At 35.7% G+C, this 17,083-nt stretch overlaps 1 protein-coding gene across 7 annotated transcripts in view; it reads left to right on the top strand.

Moving 5' to 3' along the window:
• The first annotated feature begins 526 nt into the window (after positions 1-526).
• TBC1D32 (TBC1 domain family member 32) overlaps positions 527-17,083 on the top strand; it is a 204,315-nt gene continuing 187,758 nt past the window's right edge. For 6 of the 7 annotated variants that reach the window (XM_045057969.1, XM_045057971.1, XM_011282635.4 and 3 more), the window contains exons 1-3: positions 527-668; positions 850-1,007; positions 10,609-10,770. In XM_045057969.1, coding sequence (XP_044913904.1) covers positions 853-1,007; positions 10,609-10,770 — 317 coding nt within the window. In that variant the 5' untranslated portion in view covers positions 527-668; positions 850-852. Of the gene's footprint in view, positions 674-849; positions 1,008-10,608; positions 10,771-17,083 lie in introns of all 7 variants that reach the window. The other variant, XM_045057968.1, reaches the window with a different exon arrangement.

Raw genomic sequence — 17,083 nt, 5'->3', positions numbered from 1 at the left:
GCTTCTGTAGCCTCTTCACCTCCTCTTTACAGCCTACCAACTCGAGCACCTGAATGTTAATGCCTCTTTCTTCGCTTCTTTCCTTGCCTCTTCTATTGGGTTAAAAGGGGATTGGTTTCCACAACACCTACCTGGAGCATTTCTCTAACGTAACACTTAATCACACTTAACGGTGTAAACGTTGATTTTTTGGGGTGTGTCTGTCTGATTATGAGGGCATCTTCTCATAGTTCCTAGCAAGGTGCTTGGTTAAGGAGTAGGAGTCAACACATGTTGACTGTTAGAGAAAAACAACAGTGTAACATTTCAATACCATTCACGTAGTTAAAAACTTTTCAAGCTACTTTCAGTTTCACTTTTACTGAATTCTGACTCTTCGTTCTCCATTCCCTCCCTTCTACAAACACATGGCGAGGGACAGCGAGCACACCTGAAACTTCCCATAGGTGCCGGGCAGGTCTCCAAGGGGCACTCCCTCCCACTCAGGAAGTCACGTCAACGTGATGACGTCACACGTACCGCAGACGTCCCGCCGTCAGGCCCACCCATCAAAACCTTCCGGGCTGTCTTTTTTGCGGTTAGCGGTGACAACTTGAACTCTGTTCGTACGGAAGGCCGGCAACGACAAGTACATAAGGCGGGTCCTTGAGGACCTGTGCTTCCCCAAAGTAAGGTGACTTGTTTCCCGGAAAGACGCGCAGGCAGCCGAGGACCCACCCCCAAGCGCTTGCCGCGGTCTCCCGGGGAACGGCGTAGCGCACTGGCCTGGGTGGGGTGGGAGCGCGCGTGCGCAATGCGCGGCATTGGCGCCGACCTGGAGTAATGGGCGTGGGTGTTTGATTCTTGCAGAGGATGGCCCATTTCTCTGGCGAGGACGAGGTGGTGATGCAGACGATGCTGAGGCAGCTGTTCCAGAGCGTAAAAGAGAAGATCACGGGTGCCCCCTCTCTGGAGTGCGCCGAGGAAATCCTCTTACATCTGGAGGAAACTGATGAAAATTTTCACAAGTAAAATAGCTTTTGATGTCTTAAGCAAACAAACCAGCTGATCCAGAAAGGGTCAAAGTGTAGTTAAAGAATGTTCATTTGATTATTGTTGTTAACATAGCGCCCAAGTTTGAGGTTCATTTTTTTTTCGTTTATTTACACAAATATCGAATTTATGTATTCTTTATTCTTTACTTACTTTCCAAAGCTTCTGTCTCCTTTGTGTTTCTGCTGCCACAACCAACATATCCTAATTCTTCGTTTTTCCTCATGGGCAACACAGTAACAATAATTGAAAATTGTTCATGTTTTTCTAAGAGGAATTCTGTTATTTCAAAGGATTCTTGTCACTGTGCCTGTCACATTGGCTTAAAGCAATGAGTTCCCAAGATCTCTGTTCCTTGGCTGATCTGGTATATCAGTGGCTGCCCCAATTCCCCATTCTGAGCACTGTAGGAATACTGACGTTAGATTGTTAACTTCCTATCGAATAGTTTAAGTTCCTATGAAGGGATAAGGCACATACTCAAATGTCTGTGATACATGTCAAAAATGTAAGTGCTGTAGAAGAGCTACAGAGTACTCTGGGTTTGCGAGCAGTAGAAATAGTTTAATGAGAGAGGTACCACTTGAGATCAATCTTGAAGGTTACGTTTCTTTAGAGACCTTTTTTTTTGTTTTTGTTTTGGTTCATTTAAATTAATCCTCTCCATTGAAACGTTTTCTTGCAGGAACCCAATTAATTATTATCGGTAGCAATATTTTAAATTCAGTGGTTGTATTTCATTTTGATCTCACAGAGATGTTTTAAAAAAAATTTTTTTATGTTACCTTTACTGACTCTGAAATTCTATTTATCTGGAACTCGTACCCATTTCCTTTATGCGCATAATTGGGTTTTTGAGCCCTTTAATGTAAAAGTTTGTTTTTACTTGTAGTTTTATAGGGGGAGTATTTATAGTTTTCACCAGATTCTCAAGGGAGTTTTCAAAAGTAAGGAATTCTTGTTAATATAGTTACTGATTTCATTGGTATTTATGGTTATACATAAAGTTTCTTCATATTTCCATGATTTTCCTGTTTATTTCTTAATTGAATCCACTACAAATAGCTGTTATTTGTGATCATATTTATTTTGGGAGACATTACAGAACAGCTTTTATTGGTTAACTATTGATTTATTACTTAAACAATAGACTATGGAATAATTGCAATTTTCTCAAATTAAGGTTTAATTAATAATGTTTTATAAACTCACGTAATACAAGTTCACCTCACACAAATCCACATGAAGCATTAAGTTTGGGGTTTCATTTCTGGTTTTTATTTCACATACAAGCAGTTGTTTAAATACTTTGTAAATTATTATGTCAGTTTTTGCTAGGATCATATTCTCGGCATTTGTGCATTTTGTCTAGATTTTCAAATTTATTGGTAAAAAGTTTTTCATTAAAATCCTGTAGTTTTTAAATATTTTTAATATCTATAGCTATATATCCCCCTTTTTATTCTTCTCTTTGATTTGTGCCTTCCCTCTTCTGTTCTTCTAGGGGTTTCTTTTAGTCTTTTAAAAGAACCAGCTATTGGCTTTGTTCCTCCTTTGTATTATGTATATGTTTTATGGTTTTAAAGTTTCTGCTGTTTATTTCTTTTCTTGGAAAAATTTTAAAACTTTTGTAATGAATGGTTAGTTCATTAATATGCAGCTTTTTTGCTTTTTTGCTTTTTTTCTTCAATGTAAATGTTTACCTGTATTGCTTTAGCTGCTTCAATTTTAGAATGCTTTTCAAGTTTAAGTTAGGTCATTGTTGTTCCTCTTAGTAGTTTAATGACTGTTGTAATAAAGTAATTTGCTTTTCAGCAGTGCATTAGATTAAATGCCTGCTGATTACCATTCATACTTAATGTTCACTGTTTACTAAAGAGATTTACTTTTGGCCTACCTAAAAAAATCCAGACACTCTCAAATTATAACTAGTTTGTAGTTTTAAAAGTAAGATTTATAATCCTCAAAGTATTTTTTTTTTTTTGCATCTGTTTATTTATTTATTTATTTATTTATTTATTTATTTGAATTTACATCTAAGTTAGCGTATAGTGCAACAATGATTTCAGGAGTAGATTCCTTAATGCCCCTTACCCATTTAGCCCATCCCCCCTCTCACAAACCCTCCAGTAACCCTCTGTTTGTTCTCCATATAATCCTAAAAGTATTTTAAGTAGCTTGTAGTCTTAAAAGCATAGATGCTAAAAGTCATGTGTTAGCTGCATTAACCTGAGATCTGTGCCTTAGGAGGAAGGAACTCTTTATGTAGGAGAGAAAAAGAGGAGGACTTGCTTGTCTTTGGTATTTTCATAGGCTCTTACAATTCAGTCGGATATTAAAGGTCAGTTAGTACAGTTATACTTGGTCTTTGTTTTCACTAACCTAACTCTCCTTGACATTGTACGTTAAGTCACTTAGGTATGTATTGCTTCCAAAAGTGTTTCCTACTTCAGAATTATCTACCTTCCCTTCTCCACTATCAGAACATTGGTTTCTTAAATCCACCCAATGTTGTCCAGGTATTGACAAGGACAATTTTATTAAAGAGACTTATGGGGGTACTGGTGTCTTTAGGCTATTGTATTTTTGTATGAAGATATTTAAGACAGTTGAGTCCATACATGATGGAATTTTAGGTACTATAAAAAATTAAAGTGGGAGAAATTGCAGTCACTTGGGGAAAACCATCATGTAGACAGTATAGCCCTATCTGGGGGTTTGCCCCAATGGGCAGCTTCCCTAAACTACTATCTCTGCTTTGTATAGCATCTTCTATTTTTCTACCTTAAACTGTACAAATTCTTTAAAATATCCAAACTTTCCCTCTCTGTCTTTGAAAGTGGCAGCAAGGATTTGAGGGCTGTGGGAGGGGAGGAGAGGTAGGAATGAGGATATTGCTTTCATTATGTGTGCATGTGTTGTGTAGATTCCCAGAAACCAAACTGGCCCTGGTTTTCACTCTTGGCTACACTAGAATCAGGTGGGCCCCATGTAAAAAAATACTGATGCTTGGGCCTCATCATGAATGAATCAAAATTTCCTGAGCAGCTTGGCAGAGGAGGAGTGGTAGAGTCTGGGCCGTAGTGATTTTCAAAAAGCTCTCTAGGGTTGAGAACGGGCAGAATTGTAACGTGCAGCCAGGGTTGAGAACCACAGAGTTAGAGCATATTTACTTGCATTTACACAAGAAGTGTGTGTGTGTGTGTGTGTGTGTGTGTGTGTGTGTGTGTGTGTATTTATTTTAGTAATTACCAACTGTGATGATTATAAGAGTCTCTAATGCAAATGCTCAGTTTTGTAACCCTCACATCCAGTATATTTTTGGTTTGATACAGAGGGAACACAGTAATAATTTGTTGATTTAGGTTTATTTTTTGTTTTATAGAAGAATGTACCACTGATTTTTTAAATCTGTGAAATCCATTTAAATGGTACCTTCAAGAAAACCTCCATTGTGTAAAGTGATATCCATGTATAGAGAAATGACTAAGAATTACATGCATGCTTCCATAATTAATGAATGCATTTCTAGTAATTGTTTATCATGACTCAGAAGCCTATTCTTTGACCTAAAAGTTTGTATGTGATGTAAAGCTTGTTCGTTCTATTGCATAACCTTTAAAAAAATTTTTTTTAACATTTATATATTTTTGAGAGACAGAGCACAAGCAGGGGAGGGGGCAGAGAGAGAGGGAGACACAGAATCCGAAGCAGGCTCCAGGCTCTGAGCTGTCAGCACAGAGCCCGACGTGGGGCTCGAACTCAGACTGTGAGATCATGACCTGAGCTGAAGTCAGACACTTAACCCACTGAGCCACCCAGGCTCCCCTCTATTACATAATCTTTTATATACTAATATGATATATAAAGTTAGGTTGGTTCTATAATAAATCTTTTGATTCTGAAATAAGAATTCCAAATATCAGCGTTATAATTCATAACTTACTCTAATAAAGTCTCTTTTTAAAACATACCAATACTGATAATTTTTTCTATATATGGTTGAAAAATTTCTTGCTTATTTAAATAACTAAGAGAATGATGTCTTGAAACAAACTTGTACTAGTTTTTTTATGTTCTTATGTTGTAATAGTAATCTGTGTATCAGTGCATATTTTGGTATAGACATTTTGAACATGTCAGAAATTCATCATGAAAGAAATAATTAGGTTTTCTTGGAAAAATCTAGGTAATAAAGCTGGAGAACAAAATGGAAAAAAGTGAATGTTCTTTTACTCAACTTTGTAAATTTTCTGACATAAATGTAAAAAATTTCATATTTGCCAGTAGTAAAGCAAAGTGATGAAGTTCATTGCTGTCTATTTTACTTGAGCTGCTTCTGAAATGTAGTGAGGTGAACATATTTTTCCTTAGTAGCAAATGCCTGACTCAGGTTTTTAATGTCCTTCTTTGAGGAATATTTGGAAAAAGATGCTTTGCATTCACTTGGTGATAGCGTCTTTGAAACCAAATGTTTATTTTTTCTCATTAAATTACTTTTATGGTAACAAATAAGGTTAGTCAAACGTGTATAGTACATTTGGTTTGAAAAGTGTCAAAGTATAGCTATGTGTAATAGACAACAGTTTTTGCATTGGTATTATCATTATTGTTATGTAGTGGGAACTGACATTTAGCAAGGTCATGTGTTTTGTCTAAGGTTACAAGATTGACCAGTGTAAGATTTAGAACTTTAGCCTGAAACAAAGGGATTTGTAGAGTTCTAAAGATAAAATTATTTACTAATTGTATAGATCATGTCTTTTAAAAAAGAAGAAACTTTGTTATTAGAAAATTTAAATTTTTTTTAATGTTTATTTATTTTTGAGAGAGAGCACACACAGGCTGGAGAGGGGGAGATAAAGGGGGACAGGGGACTTGAAGCAGGCTCTGTGCTGACAGCAGAGAGCCTGATGTGGGACTTGAACTCCTGAACTGAGATCATTACCTGAGCTAAAGTTGGACGCTTAATTGAGCCATCCAGGCACTCCCTAGAATATTTTTAAATGACCAAGAAAGAAATATTAATAGACTTCAGTTAAAATACAAATGAATGGAAGTTGTATTTATTGTAGTCCATGGCAAAGAGGTATTATTCCCATAATATTGTAGTCTTGGTCTTTCCTGTGCAATTAGAGTGTATTAATCTGAAAATGTTAAAGGAGTTTGCTAAAACTAATTCTGAGAGGAAAGGACTTAAATTGTAGCAGAATTGCTTTAATTAAGCCCAGTAAGGATCTTCTAACGTAAGTTATTAAGTATGTAAATTTTTTTTTGAGGGAAGTTTTACATTTCTTAAATAGAAATTTTTTTTTTTTAATTTTTTTTTCAACGTTTATTTATTTTTGGGACAGAGAGAGCCAGAGCATGAACGGGGGAGGGGCAGAGAGAGAGGGAGACACAGAATCAGGAACAGGCTCCAGGCTCCGAGCCATCAGCCCAGAGCCCGACGCGGGGCTCGAACTCACGGACCGCGAGATCGTGACCTGGCTGAAGTCGGACGCTTAACCGACTGCGCCACCCAGGCGCCCCTAAATAGAAATTTTAAACATAGAGATGATTCACCAGTATCTTTAGTGGTAAGGATTTTATGTTGTTTATAATACTTGTATGAATGGATGGTGAAAGGTCAAACTGGCATTCTGCAGGCCATATTGGGTCTATGGATGTGTTTCTTTGGCTTGGTTTTAAAAAATAGTAACATTTAAAAATTGGGAGATAGCACATAAGGTAGTTTTCTGGCTTCTATTAAAACATTGAAAAATCCACATCAGGCTGTAATAGTCCTAAATGGCAGTAAGTGGCTAAAGCCATGTGGAAGCTCTTCCTTTTAGCTGAGACACATCCTTTTATTTCACCACCACCTCTTCCTTTTCTCTCTTACACGTGGCTGGCTTTAGTTTACCTGTCTACCCCCAGTGACACTGAGTTTGCAATCCCTGTTATAAGTATGGGACCTTTCGAAAGTCTCTTGTGCATCCAGGGCTTTTGCTTTTATACAAAATATGAATATAGCTACACCAGAATAATTTCTAAAAATGATGCAATGGGTTGATTTAAAAAGCTGTGGTTATCATCAATCTTTTAGATTAGATGAAGACTTCATAAGAGCAACTGGATGGCACCAATACTATGAGGATTACAGTGAAAGCAACATAGTACTTAATTTTATGATTAAGTACATAATAATTAAATATATTAAGTGTTATAGTATCTCCCAGCCCATAGCAATAATAATTCTCTATCCTGGGCACTACTACAGAAGAATAGTATTCCTTGTAGGATTTTATGGGGTATTGCCATGAATTCAGATAGTAAAAGAACCAACACAAAATGAATTGTCACGTGAGAATTTGAAGACTTGGATTTTTCTTACCCAGAGTAGAAAGGTCTACTTGCAGAAATGACTCTATTTACTAATTTAAGATTGGAAGCTTGAGAGTTTTCCAATAATCTTTGAGGTAGTAGAGCATCCAAAGGGCTATAGGCAGCCTGGTAGTGCTCCCATGATAGAAGGCCTTATCTTCCCTGGGGATTTTTTTTTTCTTAAAAGAGCAATAACCCATTAGGGAATATTTAATTTGGGGGTTCTTGGGTTCATTTAATTTGGAAGATGAACCAAAACCTTGAAATATTTTGAATGGAGTCTTCTGGGAGATACTACTGTGGCCACAGATAAAAGTGATGTCATTTAAAAAAAGTATGTTGTTATTCAAGTTCCCAAAGAGGAGGTTTAAACTTTTTCTCAGCATATTTGCTATATCATATAGATGGTGATAAATAGTGGGGAGGTTTTGTTTTGTTTTTGTTTTTGTTTTTGTTTTCGTTTTTGATGTGTCTTTTATTTTAGAGTGGTATTCTGTTAACTTTCTTGAATACATTGTATTAATGGGCTTTCCTTGTATTTCCTCACTGCCTTAGTTATGAAAATATCATAACCTACTTGCTTACAGTTTGGGCTTTAAACAAAGCAAGCACAAAATTTATATTAGTTAAATATTCATTTCTCCTAATTGCTTGATTTGTGGCAGAGAAACGGGACTGATAAAACTAAGGAATAATTCATTTTTCTGTAGTAAATGTTGATGGTGAGATGTAGAATTCATCTTCAGAGAGGCCCTTCCTTTAGTTTCAGAGAATTAACTCCAGCTTGCCCCATGTTTTGTTTCCCACTGAGTGTCTTAGAGATGTGAAGTAAAACTGGTGTGTCTGATTAGCCTAGGGCAGGATTATGAGGAGGATCAAGATTGTTTTTAGGGACTGTTTATCTTTTTGCACCTTGTTCCACATTCAATTTTCTCTGGCTGGCTGTGAGCTCAGACTGATTGGGCTCAAGAGATTATTTATTCCTGGATACTTTTTCATTTACAAGGACATTTTATTTTTTTATTACTCTATTACTTTATTACTTTATACTCTATTTTTATTACTTTATACTCTATTTTTTTATTATTTATATACTCTATAGAGATTATAGAGTAATCTCTATACTCAATGTGGGGCTGAAACTAAAAATCCTGAGATCAAGAGTTGCATGGTCCACTGACTGAGACAGCCGGGCACCCCTACAAGGACATTTTCAAGACAGCAATGATACATTTATGGTATTGGAATTTCAGATATTCTGATTCTTTAGAGGGTTTGTGGTGGTGGAATAGTTGTGGTGGAGAACACATGTATTTTTTGCTCTTCAGATCACATCATGCACATCTGTCAACTTTAGTCTCAGAGCTAGTTGTGGAGGCAGTTTAGGGACTGTCAAATGTTAAAAAAATTAAGACTATCTTTAAAAGATTCTCTTGAAACCTTAATCTTTGAATTCTTGCTTATATAAGTCTTTACCATTTTGTATAGAATGTGCAAATATTTGGCTTATAATTACAAATATACAAGTCAAAAAATAAGTTAGCATTTAAAATGGATGGGAAGTTATGCTTGTATAAGGGAAGGTCTTCAAGTGATGTAAGGCAATGATGACTCCCCAGAAGAGGCAAAAACTTCAAAATTGCATGAATAATTATTAGAGGCTATTTTCTAGGACACGTGATTCAGTAAGTTTTGGGTTTTGTTTTTCTTGGAGTATTTCTGAAACTTTGTGTTTGTCATTTTGGTCTAACACTGCAGGTCATTATGTTTACAAAATCACTTTATCTCTTCTGTTCTTAATAGCTATTTTCCTAAAGCTTAGAAGTTACTAGCTAAGGGCACTTGGGTGGCTCACTCGGTTAAGCATCTGATCTTGATTTTGGCTCAGGTCGAGATTTCACTGTTTGTGAGTTCAAGCCCCACATCTGGCTCTGCACTGGCAGTGCAGAGCCTGCGTGGGATTCTCTCTCTCTCTCTGCCCCTCCCACACTCTGCTCGCTCGCTCGCTCTCTCTCTCTCTCTCTCTCCCTCCTCTCAAAATAAGTAAATAAACTTAAGAAAAAGAAAAGTTACTAGCTAAATGTTGAATATAAATATTAAACATTTAAAAGTAATTTCAATGAGTAACTTAAACTTTTAAGTAAATTTTATTTTTAAGTTTAATATGCCAATTATTATTTTGAGAAAATAAAATGTAATAGATTTACCTCTCTAAAGGGAAGAAATGTAAATAATACAAAAATTAGTAAAAATATGAGTATTGCATTTATTTATTTTCCTTTCCAGTTTCAGTTGAACACTATAGAACCTCTTATTTTATTTCTTAAATAGTTTTGGAATTTTTGCATCTTTGGGAGAGTGTGGGGTTGTGGGAATGATACTGGTTTTGGAGTAAGGTTGACCTGAATTACTAGTTGGTGAATTTGATAAGGCTTTTTAACTTTTCAGTCTGTGTCCTCATCTATTTACCTATCTCATGTGGTAAATAAAGCAATATTAATAAAGTGCTTAGCGCAGTGTCTAACACATGGTAGTCACTTAAAAGTCCCTCCTTGCTTATATGCAAATCAACATGTTTGATGGTTTGTGGAGAAAACTGAGTGTGGCCTCATGTAAGTGGAGATGCAGTAATTAAGGGGCTTGATTAATTAGGTATTTAAATGCCAAGCCAAGGAAGTTGTATTTGGAAAATAGCCAATAATTAGTCTTAAATACAAGAAATATTTATTGGGTATGAGTGAAATGACTCTAACTCAGAAATAATGAAATCCATGACTTTTGAGGACCAAGATGACTACAGTGCTCAGGATAAATATGAGAGGGAAGAGGGTGAAAGAAGACAAGCAAGAAGACTGCTGTAGTAATGTCTGCGTGAGGTGATGTGCTTTTGCACTGATCAATAGAAGTGGAAAGAAAAAAAAAAAGAGGAAGTGATGAAGCCAAGGGATGTGTAGGAAATGTTAACAAGTGTCTATGAGTAGGTGGATTGATAGAGTGAGTGGGCATGGGGTGTGGAAAATGCCAATGTCCCAGAAAAAAACAACATAATTCTAGATTGGCTTGATGATTTGGGATGAAGAATTTAATCCTGGTTCAAGGTAAGAAATCTGAGTATTTCATAAATCTTTCTGTGCTAACATTTTCTTCTGGATATGGTTAATAAGTGAGTTCATGATATTGACTGCATTTGTTTTTTAATTTTTTTTTTAGCTATGAATTTGTGAAATATCTTAGACAGCATATATATAACACTTTGGGGTCCATGATTGAAGAAGAAATGGAAAAATGGATGTCTAATCAGAATCAGGATGAAGAATCTGGCTATGACACAGTTGTACAGCATGTTACTAAAAGAACCCAGGAATCTAAAGAGTGAGTATGTTCACAATAATACTTGAAAGCAATTTTCTCTCAGCAGGGCATTTTGAAAGCACCCCTAACCCATGTCCTTCATAGCAGCTAGGATGATGCTTCAAAACAATCAGTCAGATCCTGCCACTTGAGTTCACTCAGCATTCTGTGAAGGCTTCTCATCTCATTCAAAGTAAAATTCAGAGTGTAGCCCAGAAGCCCCAAACATGAGCCTTCTGTTCCCTCTCCTTCCTCATTTCTTACCATATTCCCTCTCACACTGCTCCAGCCACCCTGGTCTTGTTCTTTCTCAAATAGCTAAGCAAAGCCCTCCCTTAGGGGGATGGTTTACATTAGGGCTTAGTCTTAGTGTTGTACATTCTGTGGAATTGTACAAATTTATAACGACATGTATCCACAATTATAGGATTACACACAGTAATTTCACCGCCCTAAAATCCTCTATGCTCTGCCTATTCATTCTTCCCCCTCCAAATCCCGGGCAACCACTGATCCTTTTATTGTCTGCACAGTTTTGCCTTTTCCAGAATATAATATAGTTGGAAACGCATATTATTTAGCCTTTCAGATTGGCTTCTTTTGCTTAATAATATGCATTTAAGTTTCCTCCATGTCTTTTCATGGCTTGATAGCTTATTCATATCTAGCACTAAGTAATACTCCCATTGTCTGGATGTATCAGACACCTTGGTTGCTTCCAGATTTTGGCAATTATGAATACAGCTACAATAAACATTGTGTGCAGGTTTTTGTGTGGGCATATGTTTTCAACTTCTTTGGTAAATACCAAGGAACATGATTGCTGGTCATGTGGTAAGTATGTATAGTTTTGTAAGAAACTATAAAATTGTCTTCCAAAGTGGTTGTACCCTTTTGTATTCCCCCAACGTTGTATGAGGTTTCTTGTTGCTTTACTTACTCACCAGCATTTGATATCCATGTTCCAGATTTTGGGTGTTATAATAGTAGTTATCTAATAGTAGTGTAGTAATATCTCGTTGTTTTAGTTTGTGTTTCCCTGATGACATAAGATGTGGAATATCTTTTCATATACTTATTTTGTCATCTATATATCTTCTTTGGTGAAATGTCTGTTAAGATCTTTGGCCCATTTTTTAATCAGATTGTTATCTTATTGTTGAGTTTTAAGAGGTGTGTGTGTGTGTGTGTGTGTGTGTGTGTACTTTGGATAATAGTCCTTTATCAGTAAGTTGTTTGCAAGTATTTCCTCCAAGTCTGTAGCTTGTCTTTGCATTATCTTGACAGTGTCTTTTGCAGAGCAGATATTAATTTTCATTTTAATTAAGTATAGCTTATCAGTTACCTATTTCATGGATCATGCCTTTGGTGTCATATCTAAAATGCCATCACCAAACCTAGGGTCATTGAGACTTCCTTCTATGTTATCTTCTAAGAACTTCATAGTTTTGTGTTTAACATTTAAGTCTGTGATCCATTATGAGTTAGTTTTTATGAAGGGTGTAAGGCAGATGTCTAGATTGATTTTTTGGTGTGTGGGTGTCCAGTTGTTCCAGCACCATTTGTTAAAAAGACTATTTTTGTTTTATTTTATTGCTTTTGCTCCTTTGTCAAAGATCAATTGATTATATTTAAGGGTACTTCTGGGCTCTTACTCTGTTCCACAGATTTACTTATCTTTTATTTTGTGAATACTGCACTGTATGATTACTTAGGTTTATAGTTTCAAAGTCAAGTCTTGAAGTTGAGTAGTGTTAGTTCTCCATCTTCATTCTTCTCCTTCAGTATTGTGCTAGCTATTCTGTTTTTTCTTTTTTTTGCCTCTTTGTATAAGCTTTAGAATCAGTTTGTATGTATTCACTAAATAACTTCCTGGGATTTTGATTGGGATTGCATTGGATTTATAGATGAAGTTGAGAAGAATTTACATCCTGACAATATTGTATTGTCCTAATCTATGAACATGGACTGTTTCTCAGTTTATTTAGTTCTTCTTTGATTTCTTTCAATTGAAACTTATAGTTTTATTTATACTGATCTTATATATATTTTGTTGGGTTTATACCGAAGTGTTTCATTTTTGGGGTACTAATGTAAATAGTATGTTTTAAATTCCCAATTCTACTTGTTCATTGATGGTATACAGAGAAGTGATTGATTTTTGCATATTAAATTTGTATCCTGCAACTTTGCTATAATTGTTTATTGATTCTAGGAATTTTATTGTCAGTTTTTTCAGGTTTTCTGCATAGATGATCATGGCATCTACAAACACTGTTTTATTTCTTCCTTTCCAATCTTGCTTCCTTTTTACTTTTCTTGTCTTATTTCATTAGCTAGGACTTCCCATAGGATGTTGAAGAGCAGTGGTGGGAGGGAATATCCTTGGCTTGTTTCTAATTCTCTTTTACTTTTTTAAGGTCTCAGTTCCATGTCTCCTTACCAGAGAGGCCTTCCCTGATCTCTCTATATAAAACAATGGCCTTTCCCTTTTACTTTTTCTCTTTCTTACCTTGCTTTTTTTTTTTCTTCTTAACTTTCGTCACTGATTAATATGGGATGATATATGTATTTGCGTATTTTATGCTCATTTTCATTGTCTCCCCACTAGGATGTAAACTCTCAAAAAGTAGATAATTTTATTTTTTCTATTTCTGTGTCCATAATGCCTTGAAAATGCCCAGCAAATGTTAGGTATATAATAGGTATTTGCTGGATGAATTAATGATATTGTTTCTTGCCGTTATAATCAATTTTATGTTATTGATGTTTGACATAATTCTGACTTTAGCAGTAAATTATTTTTTCTTTTCCCTTATTATATATCGCATGCATTTAATAAGTAACTACTGTATGTTAGGTTTTAAATCTTGGGGCTATACTGTTAAATAAGATGCCTCCTACCCCCAAATAATCCATAGTGTTTTTAGGAGTCTAACATTAGACTGAAAAATAAATTTGAAATAGGTAATTTCAATACAGGATGGTAAGTGCCATGATATATGCAAAAGACCACATGGAAATATGGAGGAAGAGGATGTTAGTTAGAATATACTAAACAGTTATCACAAATAGACACCAAAATGCAGTGGCTCAAAGAAAGCAATTTTTTTTCCTCTTATATAACAGTTCAGAAGTACATGAATGCAGCAAAGGTAGGTGGATTTTCTGAATGACTTTATCTAGGGACCCCAGGTTCTTTCTATTCTATTGTTCCATCATATCTGGGATAGGAGCTAGTCAACTTTTTCTGTAAAAGGCTGTATAATAAATATTTTAGGCTTTGCAAGCTGTTGTAGTAATAATACAACCGTAGACACTATGTAAATAAGAGTGTATGTATGTTCTAATAAAACTTTACAAAAACAAGTGGTAGGTTAGTTTAGGTCCAGAATATGTATTTTACCAATCTCTGTTCTTGAATATTGCCTTCATCTGCATAGTTGGAGCAGCCACACTAACTCCACAACAGGATTTCAGCCTGGACAAGAGAAAGGAGGGTAGAAAACAAGGTTCTTTATTTACTCACTTTCTACTGGCTAAAACATGGTCATGTGCCCAACTTACCTATAACAGAGACTGGGAACTTTAATACCTAACTGATGACCATGTGCCCACAGTGAAAACTTGAGGGAGGAGTTTTAAACTAATACTACGTAGAAGAGGGGGAGGACGGATACTAGAGACAAACCCTTGAATAAGGGGTCATGCAACATGGCTGGACAGTAGCCATGGAAAAACTAAAAAAAGTACGTTAGTCACTTACGAGCTCAGTTTTTGTTAAATCAATTTTAACTCCATAAAACTTTAAGATACCAGTGCTAGAAAATACCTTGGAAATTATTTGTTCTAAGGTCCTTAATTTACAGGCCCAGAGAGGCAAATTCAGTGATTTGCTTAGAGAGGTACAGTTGTTTGATATTGGAGGCCAGTGTAGAGCCTGTCTTTCTCTCACTTCCCTTTTAGGACCACTTTTTGGTATATGTTGCCCTGTAAGAATTCATATATATTTTTTTCTAGGTTTTTTTTTTCTTCTAGTTACTTGTGTTATTGACTCCCTGCTAATCTATTATAGATTCCTTAGGGTAGGATTTGTGTGGTATATACATGTCTGACCTTCAGCCCTAATGCTCTCCATGTGTATTGTTCCTTGCTTGCCTGCCTTTCTGGTCTGACAGAGAATGAGAACCACATAGTTTCTGTTCGATTTGGTGTTTTAAAAACCATGCCTTTTCGGGTGCCTGGGTGGCTCACTTGATTAAGAGCCCAACTCTTGATTTCAGCTCAGGTCATGATCTCGTGGTTTGTGAGTTCGAGTCCTGATTCAGCCACTGAGCTGACAGTAAAGAGCCTGCTTGGGATTCTGTCTCTCTCTCACTCTACTCCACTCCCATTCCTGAACATGCTCGCTCTCTCTCTCTCTCTCTCTTTCTCTTTCTCTGTCTCAAAATAAATAAACTTTAAAAAACAAAACCAAAAACAACCCCTCCCCCTCCCCCCCCAAAGAAATGGCTTTTTGACTAAAAAGGTCGTGAGGCTCAAAGTTGGCCAGGTGAATGGAAACCTTAAATGGAAGCCAAATGGATACCAAAGACATTAAGGAGGCACTCTGGGTTCTTGAGAAGGGGGCAGCATGACAAAATGTCTAACTCTCAAAGTACAATTTAATATAGAGTAGTAACTGGGATGATATAAAGGCATTAGGGAGGCACTCTGGGTTCTTGAGTAGTGGGTAGCATGACAAAATACCTAACTCTTACTCAAAGTGCAATTTAATACAGAGCAGTCACTGAGATGAAAGATGGTTTAGGGTTTCCTTCTCATATGTGAGCTCAGCTACTTGGATATTCCACATTTTAGTGTCTCAGTCCTTGGCATATGATTGACAATTTGAAGGTCTGTTTTTTTTCTTTACCCCTAGCATGAAATGTGACACAACAGAAGACTTTAGGGCTATGAAGGGCAGCATGGACAAATAGTTTTCTGGTTTTCCTTTTAAAAAATTTTTTTTTAAGTTTTATTTAAGTAATCTCTACACCAGTGTGGGGCCCATCCCCAAGATTAAGAGTTGGATGCTCTTCTGACTGGGCCAGCCAGGTATCCCTTCTAGTTTCTCCGTAATTCATACTTGTTGTAGCTCTGTTCTTTAGCTTTTAATTCTTAGGGTAACTAGTGTATTAGGTAATATTAAAAATTGCCTTCTGAAGCTAGATGGCAATGATTTTTTTTATTGTAATGAAAATTTTATGGAATTTTTATACATAGTAAAATCTTTTAAATTTGGATCCCACAAATTTATTTTTGGTAATGCTTTGGACATATGACATTTGCTTTGTTAATTCTAGTCTCTGGGCTTGGTTGTATTTGATGTGTCTAGGAGCTGTTGGCAATCTGGTTTCTCTCCATGCTGGGCCTTACTTCCTATTGCAGTTTGAAGGCAGATATGGAAGCTTAGAATGTGGCTCATCTTTCCAGTATTACAGAAACTGTATTACATACTTGAGCTTATGTTACCTATTGTATTTTAAAGCATTAAATACGATTTATTTTTAAATAGTTAAACTCTTTATGACATTGGACAGGACCTCTTTCTCTTTGTGACAACTGATTATATTATCTAAACAAATCTGTTATTGAACAAAGCAACAGTGTATGCTTATCAATAAATTAATAAAGTTCAAAGCACTAAGATATATTAAGTAAAAGCCATTCAGATCAAGATTTCCTAATTCTTGATTTGCAGAAAAAACAAACACTAGAGTCATCTTCATTTTTGGATAATATAATTTCTAATAATCTATTTCTGTTAGTACTATAAAACTTATTCTAAAAGGAGTATTAAAATATTTTATTAGAGAATGAAAGAATTTTCATATTAAAAGCAAAGTTTTATATGGGACTATTAGGAAATTATTTTTTTATCTCTGGGTAAGTCATTTAATTTTCTTGCGTTTTAGTTCATCCATGTGTAAAAATTAAAACAATAATAATTACCTCATAAAGATGTTAAATATCTTAATGAATGTTTGTCTTCTGCTTTGTGAACCATAGATGAAAGATTTTCAGTTGTGCAGAGTATTATTTTCTTTCTTTCTTTCTTTCTCTTTCTTTCTTTCTTTCTTTCTTTCTTTCTTTCTTTCTTTCTTTCTTTCTTTCTTTCTTTCCTTCCTTCCTTCCTTCCTTCCTTCCTTCCTTCCTTCCTTCCTTCCTTCCTTCTTTTTTCTTTTCTTTCTTGTGTATGTGTGTGTGTGTGAGAGATTCTTCAGAAATTACCTAGGACTAATGATTAGTCAACAGTACTTTTATTAACAGCATTTTTACTGTAATAATTACA

This window comes from Felis catus, chromosome B2 (assembly GCF_018350175.1).
Source record: "Felis catus isolate Fca126 chromosome B2, F.catus_Fca126_mat1.0, whole genome shotgun sequence".
NCBI classification, from domain to species: domain Eukaryota; kingdom Metazoa; phylum Chordata; class Mammalia; order Carnivora; family Felidae; genus Felis; species Felis catus.
The sequence above is the reverse complement of the archived record's forward strand: the minus strand, read 5'-3'. Positions and strand labels throughout refer to the sequence as shown.